This window comes from Fopius arisanus, unplaced genomic scaffold, assembly GCF_000806365.1.
Source record: "Fopius arisanus strain USDA-PBARC FA_bdor unplaced genomic scaffold, ASM80636v1 scaffold00047, whole genome shotgun sequence".
Lineage (NCBI taxonomy): Eukaryota > Metazoa > Arthropoda > Insecta > Hymenoptera > Braconidae > Fopius > Fopius arisanus.
Window position 1 is genome coordinate 696,202 of NW_011887786.1, and position 25,332 is coordinate 721,533.

Below are 25,332 nucleotides of genomic sequence, written 5' to 3' on the forward strand. Positions count from 1 at the left end.
CCCCCACACACCTCATCTCACCTTCAAATCAATTCCACTATATACACATCGTGTAGTACTCTACCACTGCACCTGATAAGTATCATTTTTCCCAAATTCTATCTCAACACTCATGTGTAAATAATTTATTTATAAATGTAAGTACTAATTTCCCACTCTCTTCCGTACACTCAAGGGCCGATTCCCCTCTACCCACAAATTTTGGGTCTTAACCCAGCCGATGACTAATGAGGGAATCTCAATTAATTTCGTCTATTAAAAAACAGTTCCGGATGACGTGGGCCTGTTTCCAGCGTCCCATTTTTTTGAACCTGCGGGACTTCGGGGTTACCCCCCGGGTTAAAAAATCATTTTTCTAGAGTTTTTATATTTCAGGATTTAGAAAATATTTATGTCTTTATTGCTGTGGGACCTTTCGTTTATGTTATAACAAAAAAAAGGAAAGTGCCGGAGGGACTTTCTCATTGCGGGTTTTTCCTGAAATACATCTGGTAATCAGAGAGGGTCAAGAAAGAAAAATCCAAGGGTTAAGGGTGGAAGGAGAAATTATATTGCCCTCTCGCGAGGAGTTTAACCTGGGCCTCACTAGTAATGTTTAGTTAGTTATGTCTAGAGTCTTATAATTTTTAATAATAATTCTCAATTTTTACATTCCCCAAGTGTTTATTTATTTCGATCTACATAATCTAACCTTCAAACTTTCTTCAACCCTTGGGCCCTTCCCGACGTCCCAAGCTTTGTTTGCCCTTCCCCGTTCCTTACACTCCCAAAAACAGATGAAAATCGGAACTCCATCATTTAGATCTGTATAAAAACTTAGAATTAGAATCGAACTCTTATAAATATCAACGCCCAGAGTTGTCCAAATAAACATTAATTGTATTTAAATATAAAATCTGGGTGATTTATTTATTCATCGGAGTTCAATAATAATTAAAAACAGAATTCAATGTTTCAATTAAGACCAAGTTTTTATTTAATTTTTCAAATCGAGAAGGAAATTCCGCAAAGAGTGGGACTAAGAGAAAAGACTGGTGCTTGGGCAGTCAACAATTGAGAAAAGCAATTCCCCTGGAGAAATTGTCGTTCGGAGTAGTGAGAAAGGTGAAAGGGCCTTAGAATTGGAAGGAGCAGGCCCAAAATCTTGGGGATTACTTTGGAATTTTGTGAGGGATCATAAATGGCGAACGTGAGGAAATTCCTAGTTGAGGATTAATCTAGTCCTAAAGAAACACATATTTTCAAAATAAAAAATGGATAAAAGGCAGTAGAAAAAATTGTACATTAGGTCTGCAAATGTGAGTCGTGGAAATTTATTATATATATTTATTATTGCTGGAGTGGGTGTGGACTGAAGACATTTTAATGGAGGAAAAGTCCCAAGAGGTAATGCCCAAAGATTTAAATATTTTCCTGCAGGCCTCACACATTCCACGTTGGAATAGTCATCGTATTTAATTTATGATAAATACTACAAAAACCTTTGCAAAATTTCCTTGACAATCTAAGTTTCACTTTATTTAATTTATATTATTTTGAGTCGCCTCATTTTTGATAGTGGATTTTTTTTTTAATATTCCGCCCCTTTCTGCCCTGTTCTGGTTAATTGGCCCTATCTCACCCTATCTATGCGGCTGTGGATCCTACACTGTATCGTATTCACTCCTCTATAGAACATAGGAATAACACGGGAAACCACAGGAAAAACCATGTCGGTAAAGGCGGTTGCTTTATTAGCAACCTCCCTCCTTATACTTATAAATTATGCAATTACTTATTGTTTGTTAGACGGTCCTGATATATCAGGATGTGTAATCAGCCTCTCGGCTATTTTACAATGCAATTACTTGTAATCAATTCATAATCCATGATATGTCAAATATAAAAATGCTCAAAGTACTTGGGCGATTTAGGAAAAAGTGATGAAGAAAAATTTCTTTCACTCGTATACCCTTTCGGGTTTTTACGATTTGTTCCCTTCCCACCCCCCAACCCTCTGTACCGCATTTGCTGAAAGGGAGGGAAAACCTCATCTGAGGGAAAAACCTGCCCTGGTACAGTCGTCCTTTTGACAGGACTACCGCTGGGCAGTGAAACCGTTAGATCAGAGCGCTATATATTTTTTGACCGCCGGTGCCCGGGATCGAACCCGGATCCTTGGCATGCTAGTCCAGCACTCTAACCGCACGGCCACTACCGTCGGTAAAAAGTGATGAAGAATTAAATGAAAAATATTCAGATTTCGCTAGGTAAGCCCTTTCTATTTTTTCCTCTGATGATGTCAAACTCAAATGACGACTTTTGTCATGTACAGATTTAATTGCAATGCGATACGACAATGTTAGCAATTTCGTGTTTAATGACGTAAGTGAAACGTCATACTATCCTCTGAAGTAGATCAAGTCTGCGTTCGTTCTTTCAAGGCCGAAATACAACAGTAGTTAGACATACAGGTGTACAAAGCTCATAAAACAAGGGTCATGTCATGATATACTTCATGCTCAAGAGAAACAATCAGCTGAATCAATATGTTTAAAAGGCCGAGCATGGATTACTATTTAAATTCGTACAACAGTGAACAGAAATTTAGGTTTGACATTTTTTCATATAAGATTTTCTTTGAAAAGTCAAGAACAACAAAAAGACGAAGAACTCGGAGACTCAGTGAAAAGGAAGACTGACGTCAATTCAGATAAATAACGGAATAGAGATAGCGTAATGATGCATCATGTATCATCTAGTTGAAAAACAAAAAATTATGAATCAATTTGATGTTTTCTCTTTAAACATCTGCATGCAGGTGATTGCACAAAAGAAATAGTAACAATTGATGTTGTCACTTTTTTTTCAACATTTTTTCATTTTTTCAACAAGTTTCCAAGTATAAATAAATAATTTTGCTAAATAAATGCCTAATATTAAAAAAAAAAAGTCAATTTTAATGAACATTTACTATTGATTTTCTTATTATACTATTATTGATTTTATTTATTTATTATTGAATAAATGAAAGTGAAACGTTGGCAATGCTCAAATGTTGTCTTGCGTAAAAATATTCTTTCGTTAACGAATTAATTAATTAATTAACTGTATAACACATTATTTATTAACAAATTAGATTGTCATGTTCTAAAAATTGTTAAAAAAAATAATAATACAAAAAAATAACCCAATTAAAAATTTTCTATTATTTTTCAATTTTTCTATTAAATTAATAATATATAGTATATATACATGATGTATATAATATATATATTTAATTTAATTTGTTTGAAAAATGTATTATGATTATATTATATGTTACAACAATTGTCGAAATACTAATCACAGAATATTATCTCAAATTTATAATAAATAAATTATAAACAATAATAACAACAAGAAAAGTATGAATTCACCTCAATATTCTCCCCCGCCAATTCCTCTCCCTCTTTCGATTTATCCAGGTCAAATCAAGGATATATTTGCAATTGGTTTCATACGGCAATTAAACGAATATCCCACCGACGCTTCCCAACATTGACGTCAATTGTCGAAGATAACGCACGGTATTAATACACATAGACGTTCTCCCACACAAGAAAATCTTGTCTTACTGACGATTAAATTGTGGTGGTACCAAATGTTATAGACTAGGCATCAATTTTTATGCTATTTCTCTATTCGTGTGCATTCGTAGATTTTACAATAAACGAGGAACGGAAAATGATTTACGAGGAAATATTTTTTTTTTTCTCAGTGTAGGAGACTATCTACTCTCTCGTTATGCCTATGTAAATATACATATTTACCTCTCCCCGTCCTCCCCTCCGCCCCTCCTCCCCCCTCCCCACTGACCCCCGACCGCTCCGCCCCTCCGCCCGAATGGTTGGGGTGGGAGAAGTGGGAGAAGTAGGAGAAGTAGGAGAAGTGTGTGAAGCGGTTGGAGGGGCGGAAGGGAATAGGAGAACTGAGGGTTGCAACATGGCGGAGGTTTTAGTCGGTATCGAACCGTCGTGCTGTTTACTTGGGATCAATTACTCAATCTCATTGAGTTATGACGTGCCACTAGTGTCTAATTTTTTTTTTTCGGGTGTGAATAATTCCTAGTCTCTCAATGATCTGAAGGATTTATTTTGTCAAAAGGTGCGTCGAATTGCAACCGATGGCAGACGACTTGAGGCTTCATTCGGGTGAGCATTTTATTGAGTTGATTGAGGTGAATAGAGTTTAGGGGTTTTGAAAAAAATATGAAAATGAGTGTCGACTTGTTGCAGCCTCGTTGGGCATTGTAAGGCCGTTCTGCCAACATCAACCACAACTATCCCAATTTTTAATCCTTGATCGTATTATTTTGACTATTATCGTCGCCAGTTGAGATCAGCAGTTCGATGGTGAGTTTTTAAATTATTCTTTTTTGAACACTTCTGGGTGATTTTTTATTTGACACTTGGAATGTCATCTGGGGATCGATCGTAAGGAAGTGATTTAGTTGAGGAAATTTTGTTCGGGAGGCTTTCATTATTCCGAGGTTTCAGGGATTTTTATGATTTGATGGGGTGAATCGGTTGGAAAATGGGCGGTGCAAGCTGTTGAGAAAGGGAAGTTTCAAGAGTCACTAGAGGGGTGGTGAAAGAAAATGCATTTATGAGGTCCTTCGCCTTGTATCGACCGGTTGAGTGCGATACAGAATTCCAGTAGACGCTTTCACCCTTTCCCTCAAAATCCACGAGACAAAAAAATTTTTTAAAATATTCTCATCATCAAAATTTTACAGCTTCCCCTCCCGCATAATTTTCTTCTCTATAATTATCGTTAAATGGAATTTTCAATCGCTGAAATTAACTGAGTATGTGAATTCAGGGGTTTGTGTGACGTCAACAAATTATCGGGTTAAAATAGCCTTTCGATTTTGAACAATCATCAATTGTCGTCAACATCGGTGACTGGAGACTGGCTAAAAATTACGGAACGCTATCTGCGAGAAAAAGGTTTCCGACCTGCGTAAGCAATGACGCACACCGCGCACGAGTTTCGTTAACTACTTATCCTTCTTTATTTGTCATTTTGTGTTATTATTATTATTATATAGTGTCTTGCATTTGCTTTCGACTATGACATGTCCAACTCTTGAATTATCCAAAAAAAAACAGTTTACGACACACCAAACAAAATATGTCAACCAAAAATTCAAAAAAATCCGTAATATTATATTGAAGCTATTGTTAAACAAAAGAATTATAAATTTTCTTGGAAATATTCTTCATTGAATAAAATAATTGCAATGTTTATTTTCAGTTTTTTAGAAGACCATGGAATTCGACTGAGGAAACATTTAAGAGAAAAAATAGTTGGAGAATATTTGTTAGTATTTATTGTGAATGAGAAAACACAATTAAGAATAAAAAATGGATGCTGGAGGTGGACAGGGAAAAAAGCAAATTCGTGTTGGTTTTTACGATATCGAGGGTACAATAGGCAAGGGAAATTTTGCCGTTGTTAAATTGGCCCGGCATCGCATCACGAAGACAGAGGTAAAAACGATAAATCAATTTAATTCTAAAAATAGTAGTATAGTAGAATTATTCATTTTTTAAAAATTACTTCCAATCCGATATAATTACTGAAAAATTCTATTCTTGTCGCTAATCTATTTTGAGTATCGCGAAAAATAAATTTAATATTTGAATGATTCCAATGTTATTCTTTAATTTTCGATGAAATTTCAATGCAGAATTATTTTGTTTTCTCTATCTAGGTGGCTATTAAAATAATTGATAAAACACAGTTGGATTCAACAAATTTGGAGAAAGTTTATCGGGAAGTGGAAATAATGAAGCAATTGGAACATCCACACATTGTGAAACTATATCAAGTTATGGAAACGAAAAATATGATATATATGGTGAGTTTTTAATGAATGATCGGTGTATTTAGTGATGGGTATTGAATGCATTAATTTTTTTATTTCAGGTATGCGAATATGCAAATAAAGGTGAAATCTTTGATTATATCGCGAGATACGGGAGAATGGGTGAATCCCGTGCACGTGCAACATTTGCTCAAATTCTTTCGGCGGTAGAGTATTGTCACTCGACTGGTGTTGCACATCGCGATCTCAAGGCTGAAAATTTACTTCTGGATGCTCAAATGAATGTTAAAATTGCTGACTTTGGATTTAGCAATCGTTTTGTACCCGGGGAAAGACTGAGCACTTGGTGTGGTAGTCCACCTTATGCAGCACCTGAAGTTTTCAGGGGAAAACATTATGCTGGGCCTGAAATTGATGTTTGGGTATGGAATTTTCTATTTATTTATGGGTGATTCCATGGAAATAGTGATTATCACGAAATCAGTCTTATCATAAAGCAAATTAGTGCTCGATCACTAGATCATCCCCGCAATTGACAGACGAAATAAATTTCAAATTTCATTATTTTCTGTTGAATTACCCATAAGCTGTTATAAAATTACAATTAAATTTTCAAATGAAAAAAGTTTAAACTCATTAGGAATTTTCGTTGAATACTCCAGTGAGTAATCAGTTTATTTTTTAAATAATTCTGGTAATTCTCATTTTCAGGTCGAAAATTCAATTAAAACAATTCGATAATTTCCAGATCGTTCATTAAAAAAAAAACTCATTCTTCTGAAATTTTCAAGACAAATGAGAAATTTAGTGAGCGTTTTAATTGAAATTCAATTCAACCCCATAAAATTAAAAATTCAAATGTCTCTGTAATTGAAATTTCAAGGTCGTCTTTCAAACCCCATAACGTTATCTTCATTGCAATAAAAATGCATGACCTACTTAATTATTAATTTCCACATTCGATTTTTTTTAATCGATCAATTGATGTCGTAGTTATGAATAATTAATTGTCCCTTAAACATTCCAATAATCGCCGTTGTTCCAGATTCATTAATCCTAAAATCCGAATTTCGTAATCGTCCAATTTTCGAATTTTCTCATTTTCCTTGAAAATTATGTAGAATTTTTCGCAAATATCTCGAGAATTCTCCAACCGATTTCATTTTTTCAACTTTCAAAATATTCGTCTTAATGTCCTCTATATCAATCAATCAAAATAGGTATGTCCGTTCTCACGAAGATTTTGAGATATTCCAATTTTTCTGTTTTTCTATTTATAATGTGATTACCGTTGAAGATGTTTAATTAATTTTTCTTTCTCTCTTGTTTCTGAACAGAGTTTGGGAGTGGTGCTTTACGTTTTAGTGTGTGGAGCACTGCCATTTGATGGATCGACTCTACAGTCTCTGCGTGATCGAGTTCTCAGTGGTAGATTTAGAATTCCTTATTTCATGAGCACAGGTGAGTAAGAAAACATGTAAAAGTGTTATCACAAAAGGTTACTTTGAATTTTTCATCAAAAGTACACAGGGTCTAATTTCAAAGACTTTTACACTAGTTATGCCTGGTAGACCTTTGACATTTAAACTCATCGTACTCATTAAACTTTTATTTCCTTTGATGACCTTTTTCCTGGTAGTGATTGAACCAAGGGGATTTCGAATATTTACTACCTTAATTTATTTCAATTACAGATTGTGAGAGCTTGATACGTAAAATGTTGGTACTAGAGCCTGCGAAACGGTATACTATTCCACAAATAAAAAGGCATCGTTGGATGATTGGAACTGCTGATTCCATATGTCCAGTTTTGAACACAACTCCATCAGCCCTTCAGGAGCCAAATGAGCAAATCCTCAGGCTCATGCATAGCCTAGGGATTGATGTAACACGTACCAAAGATGTGAGCACCTCCAAAAAAATCTAGAGTATTTAAACCTTTTAATCCTATTATAATTCGTTGAATTAATTAATTTGTTTTTTTTTTCATATTTCCAGTCATTAAAAAACAACAGCTATGATCATCATGCTGCCATATATTTTTTGTTACTGGAAAGACTGAAGCAACACCGCAGCGGTAATCCAACGAATAATCCTACCTGGCCCTCAATATCACGTGTAAAGGAGGACAAATTCAAATCAAGGTAAAGATCATTGCACGAGAGAATTATTCAACCCCATCACTTGCAATCGTAGCAGCTTTTTATTTATATTTTTTAATGTTTTAATAAGTAGTATAAAAATTTTCAAACTAACGAGTGTCGCATCATTGCCATCGCATCTGGAAGCTTGAAAATCTACCCGCCTGAAGATGAATAAACTCATCACTCAACAAACATAATCGACAATTCATCACATCAAATGAAAATTTATCCAACACGTAAAACAAAATCACATAACACTGATTTTTATTTACAGCGATAGCTTAATCGGCCGTTGATGGTTAATCATTGCTGTTGTGGAGATTATCAACGTAATGTTGGATTAGGTTGAGAATGGAAGATGGAAAAAGGGGTGGCCTCTATCCAATTTCAGTTTTTGGTAAACTCTTGGTCGTTTAAGAAAAAATAAACCTGCTTCCGTTGAAATTTCATTCCTTTGAATATTCTCTTCGAATTCCTTAACCGCTGAGCTTTCTTCTGCTTTCAAGTATTTGAGGAAAATATCTTTTCTGTAGAGATAACCCAGGAGACGTAGACTTTCAATAATTTTTACGCCTCTTACACTCTACAGGGATGATATTGATTGAATTTTTCCGTTTCGTACCTATCCCTGTATGGGTGATTCCACAGAAATAGTGATATCTATGTCAGGACTGTGTCTCAGGCTTCAGCCGTACGATTCTGGTAGTAAGATATTGATGTATCCTCCGAGGTTATCAATTTTCAAGTACCTACGTCAATCAGTATGCCATCTCGAAGACATTTTCAAAAATTCAAAAATATTCAAGAATATTCAAAGAATTATCTGACCATTCAGCACTGACTTGCTCCATCAGTATCCCGTATTATCTCATAATGATGATAAAGAGTGATTTCGTGATAATCTCTATCTCCATGGAATCACCCATGTATGTATTTTGTGAGGATCGTATTGACAACAAAATCATGTGGCTCTCTCATTATCTTTCCAGTGTTTTAACGTGGAATTTGAAAGTTGACGCTAATTGACCTACTATCAAGCTTATTAACCATTGTATCTTTTTCGTTTGGTAGATAGGGCGATGCTGTTGCTACTGCCCCAGTGTTAAACCAAGGAAAATGTTGCAAAACTATGAGCATCTAGTTTTGAAACATATAGACATGAAGAAAGCATTTTAACTCCGTGGAATGACCACTTTCAGCCTTGGAATTATCAATGAATGTTATAAATTGATGAATGATAATGTGAAACTCTACGTTTTTAATGTTTTCTTCGGATATTTGCCTCAAAAGTTGACATTGAGCATAAGATATTGGAATAATTATTTAAATACGTACCCTGAACAATTGAATAAAATAGAATTGTTACTTGATTATTTGCAGAAGGGACGATACGAACAGAGGTGGCAAGCGTTTTAGTTCAACATCTTCCTCAACTGACGAGGGCTGTTGTAGTGCAGAAGGTGATCTGGAAGAGGGTCCAAGCGGTGATGAACTCCGTGAGGCCCAAATCAAGCTCCAAGAGCATCGACTGGGATTAGATCGTGATATAAGCCAAAGAATCGATAGTCAAATAGTGAATCGTCGATTAAGTGATTATCAACAGCAGCATTTTGACTCTATGATGGAGCCCATTGATCAACCTAGTCGTGCTACGCTGTTTGGGGCTGGCTGCAGTGGCAGCTCGTCCTCGGAATTATTTGAATCGAGCTTCGATTCTGGTTGTCCACCAGATTTTTCCATAACTGGTTGCTTCACAAGCAGTTTACCGTCGTGCACACCACCAGCACCAAAGAGCCCATCGCCGATTGCTGCTAGAATCGCCAGGACAGCTCAGGGGAGAAGAGCTTCTGATGCAGGACCAAGACTGATGTTTTGTCAACAGACTAGTACGGGTGATAGACCGGTCAAACAACGCAGTATTCAAGGTGATTATTTTCATTTCATTTTTACAATTTTATTATACCATGATGTATGTTAAACAATCAACTCAGAAAATAATTATTGAAGATCCACTTGTGATATCTATTGAACGTTATCTTTAATTAAAATTTCATCTTGTCAGTGTAACAAGTGGATAATCAAATAGCAGTTATTGAAAGGAAAAATCTGGAAAACAAATAAAAAAAATAATGACAAAATACTTGAGAGATAGCTTCCAATCTTTCTATATACTAAGAAAAAAACAGATCAATTTCCAAGTGGGTGAAGGTCAGCGTTCAGTGATTCGACGTGGAAGACTCCATATGACATTTCGATTGAATTTATTTTTCAATTCTAAGAATGAAACATTAAAAATACACATCATCGTATTATTGAGAAATGTTATTGACTAGTTTTATAATTATAAAAACGTAAAGGCTGACTCGAACAAATCTGATGTTGCATGACAGTCGTGGATTATTATTAGAATCAAATCGTTCATTATAAATTATACAACTCCATAAATAAACCGGATTTTTCGATTTTTATTAACACTTGAATCATGGATGAAAGCTAAAATTTCATGTTCCAATTTAATTGCACAAAAGATTAAAAAAATTTAATATTTGATTTGATATTTATTCTATTGGTTTAGTTTTTTATTTTCTTTTAATTTAGTATTTTTTGTTTGTTTTGCTGTTTTAGTAAAGTTAAATTAAAAAATTAAGATTCAGGAAAGGCTCGGGGACACCTAGATCTCGTCCATCTGCGCCCAAGTTCAACATCACCAAATCAACAACAATTCAAGACACGTGTTGACTCCAGTATGCAATTACAATTGTTAGTGCAACAGAGAATGCTCCAGCAAAAGAGAAATATGTATCATAGACATCGAGGTGGTGGAAGTCCAACGCCCTTACCGGGATTATCAGGTAGTGCAAGTGGTAGTGGTGGTTCATCCTCGGCAAGACGAAGTGGAGAGCATGTTCCACGACAGGACAGCTACAAAATGGCCCAACGAACGCAAATTCTTCCACCACTTTCCCAAGGCTCCGATTCAGATTTCGAAAGGGAAAGAGAACGCGAAGAAGATAGATGGAAAAGTTTACCATCTCGACTTGCAGCTGATTGTCAATTAGCTGAGAGGACATTGCTATGGAGTCAGCAGGTAACATCTTGAGAATATTGATATATTTATCTAGGTTATTGTTTTGAGAGGACTGATTTTTATTTTTAGTGCTCATGACTGTTATTCGATCCTCAAAATGCTAATTATGGGGGGAGAAAAGAGTATGAGCAAAACAAAATTTAAATATTTTTGTTACAATTAATATGAATGAATAATTCACTCAGGGAATTATGTTAATCCACACTTATAGTTGAATTTTTTTTACACTTCAATTCATAATTATTTACAAAAAATTGCAAAAAAAGAAATAAATAAATAAAATTTAGTTCACAATTTAGAGATGTATGTAGCCTGTACCTGCAAATTTGTTTCTATCATTTATTTATTTCACTGCAATAAATGACGATTATTTTTTTCAACAATTTGTCTTTATTTTTCCGCACGTGCATGAATCCTAGATGCGTGTCTGTTGCTTAATCATTAGCACAGGAGTGCAAAGTATGGGAGAATGTCTGGTAGAGAGAAAAAATTCACAGAAAGCTTTCTTCCACTTGGAAAAATCACTACCTTCAGGTTGGATTGGGTGGTGCCTCTTACCTGCCTCCTGGAAGTGTTGGTGGTTTTCTCTGGCCAGCCAGCAGCAGTCCACATGCAACAATCTTTGAAAATGCTGGCGATCCCATGGAATAAATCCTCAAAATATTTATTCCTAACACGATTTTCTATTATGGATCTATACCAGAATCATCCTAGGTCTAGATTTTTTCGTAGTTTGGAGTTTCTAGCGAAACGAATGTTCGATAGTTCAAGCAGCTGTTCTACTTCGACGGAGAGTAAGGAGAATTATACTCCATTGAATCATGTATTTCACTTTTTATCGAGTCTTAATAGAAGATTAAATGACTTTGTGTGGAAAATAAGACAATCCCCATCGGAAACACTACTTCATACAAGCCATTCCATTTCCAATTCGACACTTCAACTCTAGAGATACATTTACCGTATCTCTGGGATTACATGGGTTTCGCAATTTGAAAAAATTGTTTTTTTTTTTGGCTTATTAATTCCTGCAACATGACTATGATTTTTTTGTCCGGGAAATCCATGTAACGACCATCGGAGCTGAATAGCATCTCCTTATTCTTCCTCGAAAGAATATTTCCTATTAATCCATCATGAATTTTAGACTGGAAAAATTATCGTGTGGTACATGAATATATAATCATTAATCATAAATAGACTGATCATTAACTCGAACTGATAAAACACCAATATCTTAGAATTGAAACGAGAATTAAATAAAATGATGGCTAGAAAAGCGAGCGTTTGAGTGATTGGAAAGTTTCTATTTGAAAGCACTAAATTTTTTTGTTCACACTTACAAACAAAAAAATTATTTCAACAATTTAAAATTTTTATGAGCATCTAATTGAAATCATGTACTTCAAGCATTTGAAGAATGAATCCTTAATTATTTTATACGAGAAGTTGAATTTGGTACATCCATGAAAAAGATTGAGTGTAATTATAAATTGATTGAATAATTAATTTTTCCAATTGATAGGACTTTGAATACTGTCCCACTGCCAATCGATTTGCTTGGGATTGTTATTGTAATTTAACAAACAGCCACCATTAATAAACAATTAAGAAGACTAAATCAACAGATGAAGAAACAAATTATAGACGATTTGGGTATTAATTGATAAGTGAATACTTCGTTGAAAAATTAAAAATGAGGATAGAAAAAGAAGAAAAAAAAATAATTGGCCGGATATTCTGTCAAAAATTTCAGATCTTTATCTTGATTCCCCCATTTTTATTTTCATTAACTAGTAATTATAATTATGGATAGATCTAAAAATATGAAAAAATGATTGTTTATAATTTTTTCTGGTTTTTAAAACGATTTTTAGAATGATAAAAAATGAATAAAATTGAAAGAAAACTTTTTAATTATTAAATATGAGGGAATCAAAATGAAGATTTGAAATTTTCTACAGAATTATCTTTTTTTGGTGATGAATATATAAAAAAATAACGGCTAGACTCTTTATCTCATTGAAAATCACAGCCTCATCAGAATCGTATGCAATTAGTCAATAATATATGTATAAAAATCTGCATAATTGTTGAAACAAGAAGAATGTGTTCTGCAGGAATTCGTGAAAATATCGGAGGTGTTTCGGCCCTCTCTCTTTTCATTGTGCAAAATATATCTTCTCTAGGTCCTAGATTTTTCAGAGCTTCAACAGTTTAATAAGTAAATTGAAGAGGAATACCGGCCGCGCACAACCAACAACGACTTCAATCATTTGGATTTATTCCTTTACCATTTTAGATGTATTTAAAACGAAAAAAAAACGATGAATACAATCAAACTTCGCTCAAAAGTCAACCAAAATATGAATCTCCTTTTTTAATAAAAGATACAAGCGATTTGAGACGACTATACCAGGATATGTAGAACCTATCTAAATGTTGTTGCACTTTCATTATATTTTTTATTATTTTTAGTCGAGAAAGAATTATTTATTGTTCTCTATTTTTTCTTTCACTATTCGGAATTGACGATCAATTGTAATAAAATATATTGCGCTCGTTTATAAAAAAAAATCATTAATTGCATGTGAAAATGATGCATTGAGCGAAATTAACTAATAATCATTTCTTTCCATATTTTCTCCGCATTTGTTACTACAGATTTACTCCACTTGAAGTAAGTTGTACATCAATCAGTAGAACGCTGATTAAATCAACATCGAATTATTAATGATGAAATTCATCAATGGTATATCAGGAAGTAGAAAAAAAATGAAACAATGCCTTCTTAGGACGATAGATTTTCTTTAATGTCGACTTAGATGAACCCTGCTGATTACTAATCATCCATTGGTGATGATCACTCTGACATCATCTCAAAGGGTCTAGAATCTTGATGAATAGGCATGGTGAATCTGTCCTCAACGAATTTCAAGGATCGAATTTTAATTCTGTGGAAAATTTCAAATCTTTATCTTGATTCCCTGATTTTTAATAATTAAATTCTCATTTACATTTACAATTTTTATCTAGAGGTGATTTCTTTCTTCCTCTAGAGCTCGGGATTTTAATTGTAGAACAGTAGAATTCAATGGTTTTCGGCCACTCTGAGGTTAAACTCACGCGACCGATTTTACAATTTATAACCGACGGAATTTCCAAAAATCTGTGATTCAGATTTGGAAAGAGAAGAAATCACACGATAAAAAGAGATTTTTAGTGTGATTAAGGCGGAAATGGAGAAAAAATGACAAAAAGTCGGAAAAATATCAATGTTATGAGGGAGATGATTTAGCTACCCGCCGTAATTCAAAAAGATATTTCAATCGGATCCGTGGCTATAGTCCGATATCAACGATGACGTGACCCACGATTTTTCCGCGACTGAAATTTTTGTTTTTTATTTTTTATTTTTCATTTTTTTGTTTACAGATCTGAAAAGTAAAGATGAGTGTAAAAAGAAATTATCCACGGAATTATCTTTTTGAGTCATAAAGATGTAAAAAAATTGGCACCTTAAAATTCGCTGGATCTATCCGGCTAGACCCTTCGTTAGGGAGAATGTATGAACGAGTCATTGGCAGAAGATTATAAAAATTGGAAGGCAATGTGCGCATCTATTGTTGGAAAAATATTCATCAATTTGGAATGAAGATTCTATGTGATACTCATCGTTTTGCAATACAAGGTCTAACATAGTCAATAGCTTCGGATATTTTTTAGGTCATGGAAAATTGGAAAAGGTCACGGAAATTCATTGCCATTTGACGAAGGGTTGTTATCATATCAATATTGCGATTAGAGGTGAGACCATAAAAAATTATGGAAAATTTAGTTTTGAAAATATTAGATCAGTGAGAACTAGCAATTGATCGCTGTTGACTAGCTTCAATGATCAAAAATAAAACGAATGGAAATCCACGTGTCCCAGATGAAAAACAAAACATTAAAGTTAAAAAAAAAACATTAAAAATTCCATGTTTTCTGCATTTCTATACATTTGCAAAAACGAAGAAAATAATCGGTTCCACTTGTTATCTTTTTCCACATTATAAGATATGAATCAACAAAAAAAATGCCGCAACGTGAGAATACTGTAATTCGAAGTGGCTAATGTTTAGAAAAAGGATAATAATAAGCGAGAAAAAAGTATGCCATAACACCGATGCACGTAGAACTTATTAATAGATAATAAGAAGCTAAAAAAATATACAAAATATACTAAATTGAAATTTAGTAATACGCATTAACGATGAAGTTTTTTTTAGTCCACTTGGAATCGCCGTGATTCTGAGACATAGGTCCACTAATTTTAGTCGCATATTTATTGTTTAAACGTATACATGTGAGATATTTACATAATCACGTTCTACGACAATAAACAAAGGGAGAAATCAATATAAATTTTGATGTACCACTTATTGAACTTTGTCCAATAATTCCGCTGGTTTTTCCTGTTGAAATAGATCGCTGCCAGTTTTTTGAGCAAGATCTAATGCCTGCTGTGGTGTAAGCGATTCAAATTCACTAGGCTCTAAGGAATTGCCGTTCTCGTCTAGTTTACCGTTTTTAAAATCAATATTTATTTTTTTAGCGTAAATCGCATTGAAGAGATCCCTAGGTGTAAATTTTGATTGAACTACACGCGTTGAACGGTACGAGACGTATGGTTTTAGCTCACAACCTTCTAAATTTGGCACTATCAATTCTGGAACCATTTCAGGAACCAATACAAAATTGTCTCCGTCCTTGTAACCGATTTTTCTCGTTCCGCGGTCTGAAAAACAATTTTTTACGATTTATTTTTAATTTGTCACAATTTCATCAATAAAATCATTGCTATTCTGATTATTTACATGATATTAAAAAACTACTTAAACAATAATTGCGAATTCGATAATTTGATGAACTTTAAGGAATAAAACGTTTTATACAACAAATTCACATAAATGACATAAATAAAAATAGAATCATGAAATTACCGGGATATAAACTCACCATGAATGGGAATATCGGGATCAGGATTATATCTCTGTCGTTCCTTGAACTCTCTGGTACCTCTCTTGTTGTAAAGATTGAATTTACGAAAATTCTTCTTTCCACTGGCAACAGCTGTTGTGGAAATTCCTCGTTGAATTGTCAGAAAAACCGATGCCATTTCTCCTTCAATCGAATCTGAACGAAACCTCGACCTCTAATTAAATTCATTCTCTACTTCAATGAAACAATAACAACAAATGACGTGTGATGGACTTACCGTTTCAAAAATCAGAGTTCAATCTCAAAATAATACTCCATGTATTTATTTTTCTCTGTATGTTGTAGCTAAATAATAAATTCTACTTGCAGTTGATTTTCGATCTCTTGTGTCTCTAATCAGACATTCTTTTTTGAAAAAAAGGGTTATGTTATGGTTTCAATAGCGAATCCTCATGGAGCGACAATATTGAGTTCTTTGGATTTCCGTCGAAAAAACGAAACGTCTCATAACCTCAATTTCAGTTCAATTGTCTGATATTCAGGGATAAATGCCGCGTACACAGTTTCATTATTTTCGCAAATATCCCCACAATATCCAACAATCTGAAATCTATTTACTCGTTCTCCCTTTCTTCATCAAGAAGTGAAACTAAACGATTCAGTAAATTCGGGTGCTAAATGTTAAGTTCAATTGACAGAGTCAACACCTTCAAAAAAGTCATAGTTTGTGGCTTTATTAACATCTACATTTGTTAAAAGACTGGAGATAGTTTATAGACAAGACTTCGGATGCTGAATTACAACAGTACTTGACAAATGAAACACAAATTGAGATTTACTCTGTAACAAACATCTCAATCAACAAAAATGACACGAAAGTGTGTTCTGTGTAAAGAAACGAATTACAAAAATTCTTACAGTTTTTTCTCAGCTCCGAAGGATCTGGAAACTAGGAAGAAATGGCAGGAAGCAATTGCTATCGAGAATTATACTGTTAGTGATGATACTTACGTCTGCAGCAGGCATTTTTTACCAAGTGATATAATAACACATTGGGTTAGTGGTGTACCACCTCATGTTGTCACTGTAAGTCATTAATTTTTCATCAGTAATTATAAATAAAATGGACTATATTATTATCGAAGCTTTGTACCACATTTATTTTTCATTTTGATATCACCAGAATTGAAGATTAGATTTTTAAAATTTTCCTTCACAGTAATTAATAGATTTAAGTTTAATTGAATTCAATTAAATATTTCTGTCCATCTAAAATGATTTCCGGAGAAATGACAATTGTTATGAAAAAGTGATTTGACATTTAAAAATTAAAAAATAATTGCTATAATTCCAGTAAATATCTATTGCAGGTGAAAATGAATAAAAAAAAAATTCGTTTGTCCCAAATTTTGTTTTCTTTATTGCCAATTATTTATATTTATATTTTTTGTTCTTGTTTATAGATAAAATATAAAAAATGTCGATTGAGGCCAGGTGCAATCCCTACAACGAGCTGCGAGGCGATGAATAACATGCAAAATAATCAAGATGATGATTTAGAAGAATTCGAGGTGAATAGGAATTGGAGCAACGCAGACAGACGACCAGCTACTTTCGGAGATGATAAAAAAGAGTTTTTTCTGATTCCTCGTGACGACAAGATCATTACTTACAACAGTAATGATAATCAAAGTCTTTTGAGAAACAATGTAAAAGAGGAAAATTACATCAATACGGAAGCTGGGGAAAGTCTCCAGGATGAGGTTGATGATACGATAATGGAGAATGAGGAACAAGACCAAGTGCTAGAGGTCATTCAGGAAGATCTTGAAGAATCAGTCAATACTATCTATATCAAGACAGGTGATGATCCCCAAATAGTCTACATTGAGGACTTGAATTGTAAAACGGATTGTATTGAAGAAGAAATTGGTGAAGGTAACGTCAAAGAGAAAATAGCCGAGTTTTCACCGCAGAAACTCGAAGGTTCTGGTGAAGATGGTGAAGAATCAGTGGATATGTGGGAGTCGATTGATGGAGAAAAAGAATTAGCTCCGAATGTCGATGAGAAAAGTTCAAGGGAAACCGAAGAGGATGATGCCATGGATACTGAGGATCCATTGGATCTCAACCAACAGCTTGAAGATCCTGAAGACCCCATGCTATTTGAAGATCTACTCGATGTATATACTGAAGTACCTCTTCGCAGGGGCTGGTCTGCTGTTGTTATTTCAAAAGGCCGAGGAACTACTGTTGTTTATACTTTCATGACGATGACAAAGAGTGGAGTCCCCTATGTTGAGAAACAAGTGTTTTTGATGAGTGATATGGTTCTCAGGTGCTCTGCAGCTGGGAGAGAGATTAATCCAAGGCTACATAATTTATTGAGAGAGGGGAGGCAGTTAAGGGTTCAGTCTCTTCTGGATGTTGAGGATATCATTGAAGAATTCGACCAGAGGGTAGTTTGCGAAGGTAATGTTTTTATTTTCCAATTTAAAGAAGTTTTCAACTGAGAAAAATTGTCCAATTGAAGTGGGAGTAATTATTACCTATATATAGAAAAAATTGCAGTCACTTGTCTGTAAAAAAATTTTTGGGTAAAAATTATTTTTATAATGTAGAGAAAAACTCATTTCTAATTAGTCTTTGGTATTTTTTTTTTTCGTAGGCTCTTCAGAATCAATCAATGCTGTACATATGGATAATACAGTTGCCTTCCGGGACGGTTTCAAATGGCGTCACGTAAGCTGTCCGATATTGATAAATAATGGGACAACACGTTGCTCAAGGTGTAGTTCAATGAACGCATCTGTTAATCGAAGAAAATTAAAGAAACCCCCGCAAACGGCTGAATCTGCTGAGCTACTCAAAAAAGATCGAACGATATTTGTACTTCAAAAATTATTGGCCAAAATATCGAAGAAGAACCAACGCATTGGGACAATCAAAGACAATATTGAGGGGAAAGTCCACCAGAGATGTGCGGATCAGCAGAAAAATTTGATAAGTTGTTTAGAAACCCTGAACATCCCAAAGATTCAGAAAATAATGATGACGGAATGTCTCAAATCATCTTCACCAGAAGACAGTGATTTCTCCGAGACATGGACATTTTTATCTCTTTTGCTTTATATTGAGTCTCCGAGAACGTACAAATATCTTCTCATTAACAAATTCATGAACTTACCTCCGATTAAAACAATGAAACGCTATTTGCATCAGATTAAAACTGACACTCAATTTTATAAATTGTTCCAACGTTCTGTCGAGCCTTTCCATGTGAGTGAGATGAGTGATGAGACCGAGCCAACGTGAGAATTTTATGAAGAAAAAACAAATAAATATATAATTCGAATTAATGAATAATAATTGAAAAGACTAAATAATATGAACGATATCACGAAGAGATGTAAGTCTTATTTAAAAATTCTTTTTATATCTGTAAGTTGATGATAATATTTAAAATAGTAAGCAGTAATGAAGAACTTTGAAGAAATAATTTAATTGTTTTTTAGTTCAATTTTTTGCGAAGACCCATTTCTGCTTGTGGCCTTTTTCTATTATTCTAGGATCTAAATTCAAAAGTTTATGGCTGCACCCCCTTCGGGCCCATGATGCCCTGCACGTAAGCAAGAGTAGTGGGGATTTTCGGCAGAAACTTAATGGTGGGAAAAGTGAAATAGAAAAATTTTCCATTCCTCTAACGGAAATATTTTTTCAATTATTGTTTTTGATTGGTTATTGGTTGCTTTTAATCGACTTAAAAAATCGTACCTTTCATCGATTTCTTGAAGTGGAAATATTGTTTGGAAAACAATTATTAAATATTATCATGTTGTTAATAGACCTGACTTGACATGTATTTTCAAACTTTCCATTTCTATATTTCCCGCTCTCGATGCCAAAGTAAAATTCACAAATTTCGCATAATCAAAAAACTTATTAACGTCCTTTAATCTTTAATTAAATTTTGATTAAATTTTTTTTTCTCAAGTCCACGAGCATCCCACTTTCATTTCCACCGATGAATATTGAATCTAAACCATCATCTTCTCATTCTATTTTTTTTTAATCAAAAAGAAAATGTCCAAACACATGCATAAAAATTCAAACCATTTTGCCCTCGCATTTCAATCACGCGCATGGGCCATCGCCCGATGTTACCCCCACCACATAAATATACGATAATCCTTGTAATCACGTTAGATCCCTTATAATTGGAACCTTAATAATTTCATGGCTACAGCTCCGAGCATACCTGAGGTTGCCCACCTCTGGGGTAATCAAACGAAAAGATGATGAAAAAAGGAACGATAACCTTTGACTTGAAATATAAATTCATCCTTTAATACATACATCAAGTTTAGCCTAAAATATTAGTTTAAAATCTAAACATCATTTCCACTTTCTCCCCTTTCCATTTTTCTTCATTGGTAACTTGCCTTTTTGTCCCTGCTGCGTCCATTCCCTTTGCAATTCTTGAATCATCGAAGGTGTTAATAAACCCTGAGACAGTAATCTCTCAGTGAGCCTTCCCCTGCCAATTCCCTCTGCAGACTCCCTATAATATTTATTCTTCTGTGTATTGAGTGCAAAATTATCTTCATCAGAAAGTGATGCAGCTCCACTGCTCACGCCAGTCTCCGAATTTTGAAGTAATCTTGTTAATTGAACAATTCCTTCCTGAATAATGGCATCAAGTTCTTTCTGAACGTCTCTAACAATATTGGTATCAGGAAACAGATCCATAAATCGATAACTGAGCCAGAGATAGAGATCGAGCACATCAAAAACAGCTTCTAAGTGAACCAAGTCGATTATTCTTTGTGGCGGTTGAAAAGGCCAGCCGATTTGTTGGCATAACCAGTTAAATGTGATTGGCTCATTCTTACTATACTGCCTTGCAAATTTAAGGAACATTGTACAGGGAAAAGGGACTTTGTTGTTGATTGGTGCGCAGCAGAAGACATATCTCGCTCTAAGGGGAAGAGGCACGTGCTGAATCATATCCGCTAAAAATTTAAAATCATCGATTTTACACATGAAGTAGAGAGAGTCATCGACTGTGCACAGGGACACGAAGATGTCCATCAAATTTGACAGTGCAGCCTTTGGAAGGTGATAGGCATAGAGTTCAATTTGATCAGCAGTTGGATGAAGACCTGCTTGTGTTATGGGTTCTGGACTTTGACTAAGTATTGACTTGAGGAGAGGTAAGTCTTCAGGTTTAAATGTCGTGACAAAACCCTTATCCCATTGGGTTCCATAACGACCAGCTCTTCCAGCTATTTGTAACGCCGAAGAAACTGATATTTTGTCCATCTCCTTCTCACCTTTCTCGTTCACAGTCGGTTTTATCATTGAGTAAAAAATAACTCTTCTTATGTGCCTGAATAAAATAAAAAATAATCCATTTAGTGTCAACTACTAATAAATGAAAATAACAATTTACAATTATTTGCTTACAGATTGAGACCCATTCCTATAGCGTCAGTTGCAACCATAACTTTACAGGGATGTTCAGGATCATTGAATTTAGCAGCTTGACCTAATTTGGTATTTGGGGGAAGCCCACCATAAATAACAGCTACTTCCATTCCCAGAGCCTCCAATTCTCTGGAGACAGTGTAGATATCATTCTTACTGAAGCAAACTATACAATCTCCAGGCCGAATATTCCTCAAGCTTCCGACTGCGTCGTTTTCTACTTCTAGTTCAGTTAGGCGTTTATATCGTCTGATTTCTACGTTTTCACCGGTTGTCATGCACAAAGCTTGAACCAATGGAATAGCTCCAGCTTCTCCACACAAATGAATTTCATTAGCAGGGATGCCAAGAAGGGCCCTCGTCCAAGCCCAGCCCCTGCCATAATCCTTGAGAAGCTGTATCTCATCGATAACAGCTACTTCACAAGGTAAACTTATCCTCGCCATTTCCACAGTACAAGAGATATGATCAGCAGGATGTCCTTCACCCATGGCGAATTGCCTCTCTTCCCCAGTAACCAAATCACAGGATGTCCCCAAGTCATTTGTCTTTCGGAATACTTCAGTAGCCAAAAGTTTCAGAGGGCCACAGTAGAGTCCACTTTTCGCTGTTCTAAATCTCTCGAGTGCATGATAAGTTTTGCCACTATTAGTTGGACCAGCATGAAAAATTATTTTCCTCGTTATGGAGCGTGCTAGGGGATACCAGTTGGCAGGTGTTCGAAGATCAGAAATCTTCTTCAAATCGTCCATACAATCTAGATGAGGGAAAATTTCTTTTGCATGACGGATGAAGTAAGGGAATATGTCTGTCACGTGGCCAGCACCCTGGAGAATGTCTGAGACAACAACGTGGAGATCTACTGGTAGGGTATCAGCATCCAAACAGTATTTGCGAAAGCTGTTGAAGGCTTGACGTTGAAGATCGTCATCCAGGCCATAGTCTTTAGCCAATTCTGTGATTTCTTTTCGCTGGAAGAAACTGACGAGAATCTTTTGAAGATCTGATTTTTTCAAAGAGCCACCGGTTATTTCGGCGCCAACATTTATGTCGTCGGAAGTTGCTGACACTGGAATTGGATGAAAAAGAGTATTTGGATCTCGTGTGTCACTCCTTTTGCCTCGGAAGAATCCACTGACGACTGGTAATGATCTGAATTAAAAGAATACATACAATTGAAAATTTATTAGAGGTATTCCATATCAAATGAGTCAATCGTTTACTCTCATCGATAAAAAATAGGAAGACTATTTCAATTCTTCCTTTTACTTTATACTTTAATTATGCAATATTACTTGAGTTGTAAGGAATGAATACCTTGATGAAATCCCCGGTTTGAGAAAGACACTGCTCCGTGCTAGAAGTTCTGGGATCAAACGTTTTGTTGGAAACATTTTCAGCTGTCAGTCATTAACTCGATTACTTGGTAGTATTCCAAAAGATTTGTAGATTATTTTTATCCACCTCCACTACTTTCTTTTTGAAGACATCTTTTAGTAGACAGATTGATGAAGAATTTAGGTTAGGGTTCAAGATCCCAATGTGCCTGTCCCTCTCTTTCGTAAATAGTACTTAGTACCTTTCTGCAAGCTGCAATGTAGGGGGCCTCATCTTTGAACTCACTGTTCAGACACAATCGATTATCTCGAAAATCTCGAAATCAGGAAGCCACGGTTCCTTATTGGTCCGCATAAAGTGGCGCGAGATTACAAAATCCTAACTCTCTTACAGAAATCGTTTCATACGGTCTCTCGTATCTTTAAAAAAAACAATTAAATGGAGATAATGGTACATGTCCTTAGCCTAGGTGAACCGAATGGCTTCAATAGCTAGATTTTCCTGTTGGTCTATATTTCGTTTTATTTTTATTCGACTTTCGGTTTTCAACCCATCAATTTTTGTCTTCAAACCTTCCAACTTTCAAGATTAAATATCATCGCCACATTACAAACTTAAGGACTTGTAGCATTCTCTTTATTTCAGTGCTTTCTTGAAATATTGTTTGAAAAACAATTATTAAATATTATCATGTTGTTAATAGACCTGACTTGACATATATTTTATAACTTTTCATTTCTATATTTCCCGCTCACAAAAAATGAAAGACGAAACAATCAAATTAAAGGTACGTACTTGTCGCAATTTTTTTTACAAACTCTAGCGCTGCCCCGGCCGCTTTAGCCTTGATTAAATTCCTATGTTTTTAAATGCATTTGCGAATGTTTTATGAGCATGATCATTAATGTTAGGATTGATTGACATCGACTAATGGATGCTAATTTCCTTAAAGTCCAGTAAAATTGAATCAAACCGACTGAAATAATGTGCAGCATCTCGGAATTTGCATTTTGAAAATGTCATATTTTCCATTTCGATTTGAGTCGATTTAGCCGATTGGCGTCATAAATCGACACAAATCGATATGCGTCGATATGATTCGATATGAGTCGATTGGTGTCATAAGTCGACATGGATCGATATGAGTCGGTAGGTGTTATAAGTCGATATGAGTTGACATGAGTCGATATGAGTCGATATGAGTCGACATAAGTCGATATGAGTCAATTGTCGTCATAAGTCGACATGAGTCGATTTGCGTCATGAGTCGACATGAGTCAATATGAGTCAATTGCCGTCATGAGTCGACATGAGACGCTTGGCCTAACCGGATGATTCAATCAGGAGATATTCAACCTTGTATCTGAATCGATTTTCTCAAATATCTCAAAAACGCCTCAACTGATTTAATTTCTCTTTTTTTCAAAATATTTTTTACATTGTGTCCTATTTAGATAAATCAAAGAGATGTACGCGTTCGAACAAAAATATGATGAAATTTCAATTTCAATCAATCTATCAACTTGAAATATTTGGAATGGCTATTCAAAATAATTACCGCCTTATTGAAAATCATTTGATTATTGAGATTCAATGTTAAGTTTAAATAATATATAATTAATGAATAATTATGTATGTTATTATTTTATTGCCTTCAATACATATTTTACGCATCAGTACCAATATTACCAATTACCAATTTTTTATAAACGATTATTTAATTCCTCTTCTATTTCTTAGAGCCAATCGTAAGGATAACAAACTCGAAAAAATTTGACAGTTCCATTATTGCTAGTAAATTTCCTACTGAAATATTTGTCAAGTTATTTCAATTCCTTGGATTATAGATGAACATACAATAATATGATTGATCAATTAGATTTTTAGCAGAACCATGTCTTGCCTGGCTCCTCGTGTAGTCAGAAATCAACTCTTAACGTGCCCCTGTAAAAAAAACCAAGTATTTTGAAAAAATAAAAATTAATTAACGCATTTTAATGATTTAATGATGATTACAGGCTAGTTGGTCCGGTGTACGGCGGTGGATTCGGTCGCACATACGGATTACCACGTTCCGTTGAAGTCCTAAACAATTACGCCCCCGATTAATGAGACATTAATTTTCTAGGGGAGTAAAAATAATTTTAATAGGGATGGTTATTTATCTTCAGGGATTACCTTGGGCTTCTCAATAATGAATCACTGGGGCTCGAAGGCTGCGCTGAGAGAGATCTCAAGGTTCCTCTTTCTGATGCTGCATACTGTACCATTTGAACTCCATTATTTCCAACACCCTCCATCGGTGTTGATTCTCTCTTATCACTACAAACGAAATCCAATCGATTATCAGAAAATAAGCAGTGGAATTCTATTTCTTACTAGTATTTTATTTCTCTTCATTTCTATTCATTTCATTGGTAATAAGTCATCGGATCCCCATT

At 34.8% G+C, this 25,332-nt stretch overlaps 6 protein-coding genes across 11 annotated transcripts in view; 2 read left to right on the plus strand and 4 right to left on the minus strand.

The window, feature by feature from the left end:
- Rfk (Riboflavin kinase) overlaps positions 1–3,741 on the minus strand; it is a 9,785-nt gene extending 6,044 nt beyond the window's left edge. Inside the window, exon 1 of the mRNA XM_011306374.1 lies at positions 3,399–3,741. The gene's annotated coding sequence lies outside the window, so the exon portion shown is untranslated. The remainder of the gene's footprint in view (positions 1–3,398) is intronic.
- A 251-nt stretch (positions 3,742–3,992) lies between these two features.
- On the plus strand, positions 3,993–12,824 carry LOC105267492 (serine/threonine-protein kinase BRSK2-like). The gene is made up of 11 exons (XM_011306381.1): positions 3,993–4,172; positions 4,257–4,373; positions 5,278–5,513; positions 5,738–5,884; positions 5,953–6,273; positions 7,189–7,312; positions 7,546–7,754; positions 7,850–7,995; positions 9,376–9,920; positions 10,644–11,083; positions 11,618–12,824. The coding sequence occupies exons 3-11, from the start codon at positions 5,388–5,390 to the stop codon at positions 11,732–11,734; spliced, it is 2,175 nt and encodes a 724-aa protein (XP_011304683.1). The 5' UTR covers positions 3,993–4,172; positions 4,257–4,373; positions 5,278–5,387; the 3' UTR covers positions 11,735–12,824.
- A 2,569-nt stretch (positions 12,825–15,393) lies between these two features.
- On the minus strand, positions 15,394–16,481 carry mRpL41 (mitochondrial ribosomal protein L41). Of its 2 annotated transcripts, none has more exons than XM_011306383.1 (3): positions 16,344–16,481; positions 16,085–16,261; positions 15,394–15,863 (listed from the first exon to the last, which is right to left on the minus strand). In XM_011306383.1, the coding sequence occupies exons 2-3, from the start codon at positions 16,242–16,244 to the stop codon at positions 15,505–15,507; spliced, it is 519 nt and encodes a 172-aa protein (XP_011304685.1). In that variant the 5' UTR covers positions 16,245–16,261; positions 16,344–16,481; the 3' UTR covers positions 15,394–15,504. The 2 variants fall into 2 exon arrangements, with proteins under 2 accessions (XP_011304685.1, XP_011304684.1); XM_011306382.1 differs by having other exon boundaries at positions 16,085–16,280.
- A 93-nt stretch (positions 16,482–16,574) lies between these two features.
- On the plus strand, positions 16,575–19,562 carry LOC105267494 (uncharacterized). Its single transcript, XM_011306384.1, has 3 exons — positions 16,575–17,152; positions 17,530–18,538; positions 18,735–19,562. Exons 1-3 carry the CDS (start codon positions 16,934–16,936, stop codon positions 19,379–19,381), a joined length of 1,875 nt encoding a protein of 624 aa, XP_011304686.1. The 5' UTR covers positions 16,575–16,933; the 3' UTR covers positions 19,382–19,562.
- An 829-nt stretch (positions 19,563–20,391) lies between these two features.
- Positions 20,392–23,148, minus strand: Suv3 (Suv3 helicase). Its single transcript, XM_011306385.1, has 3 exons — positions 22,871–23,148; positions 21,533–22,705; positions 20,392–21,455 (listed from the first exon to the last, which is right to left on the minus strand). Exons 1-3 carry the CDS (start codon positions 22,945–22,947, stop codon positions 20,462–20,464), a joined length of 2,244 nt encoding a protein of 747 aa, XP_011304687.1. The 5' UTR covers positions 22,948–23,148; the 3' UTR covers positions 20,392–20,461.
- A 1,389-nt stretch (positions 23,149–24,537) lies between these two features.
- The window catches only part of Scgalpha (sarcoglycan alpha), a 6,933-nt gene continuing 6,138 nt past the window's right edge, over positions 24,538–25,332 (minus strand). For all 5 annotated transcript variants that reach the window (XM_011306394.1, XM_011306392.1, XM_011306393.1 and 2 more), the window contains 3 exons: positions 25,070–25,213; positions 24,908–24,976; positions 24,538–24,835 (listed from right to left, as the gene is read on the minus strand). In XM_011306394.1, coding sequence (XP_011304696.1) covers positions 24,811–24,835; positions 24,908–24,976; positions 25,070–25,213 — 238 coding nt within the window. In that variant the 3' untranslated portion in view covers positions 24,538–24,810. The remainder of the gene's footprint in view (positions 24,836–24,907; positions 24,977–25,069; positions 25,214–25,332) is intronic.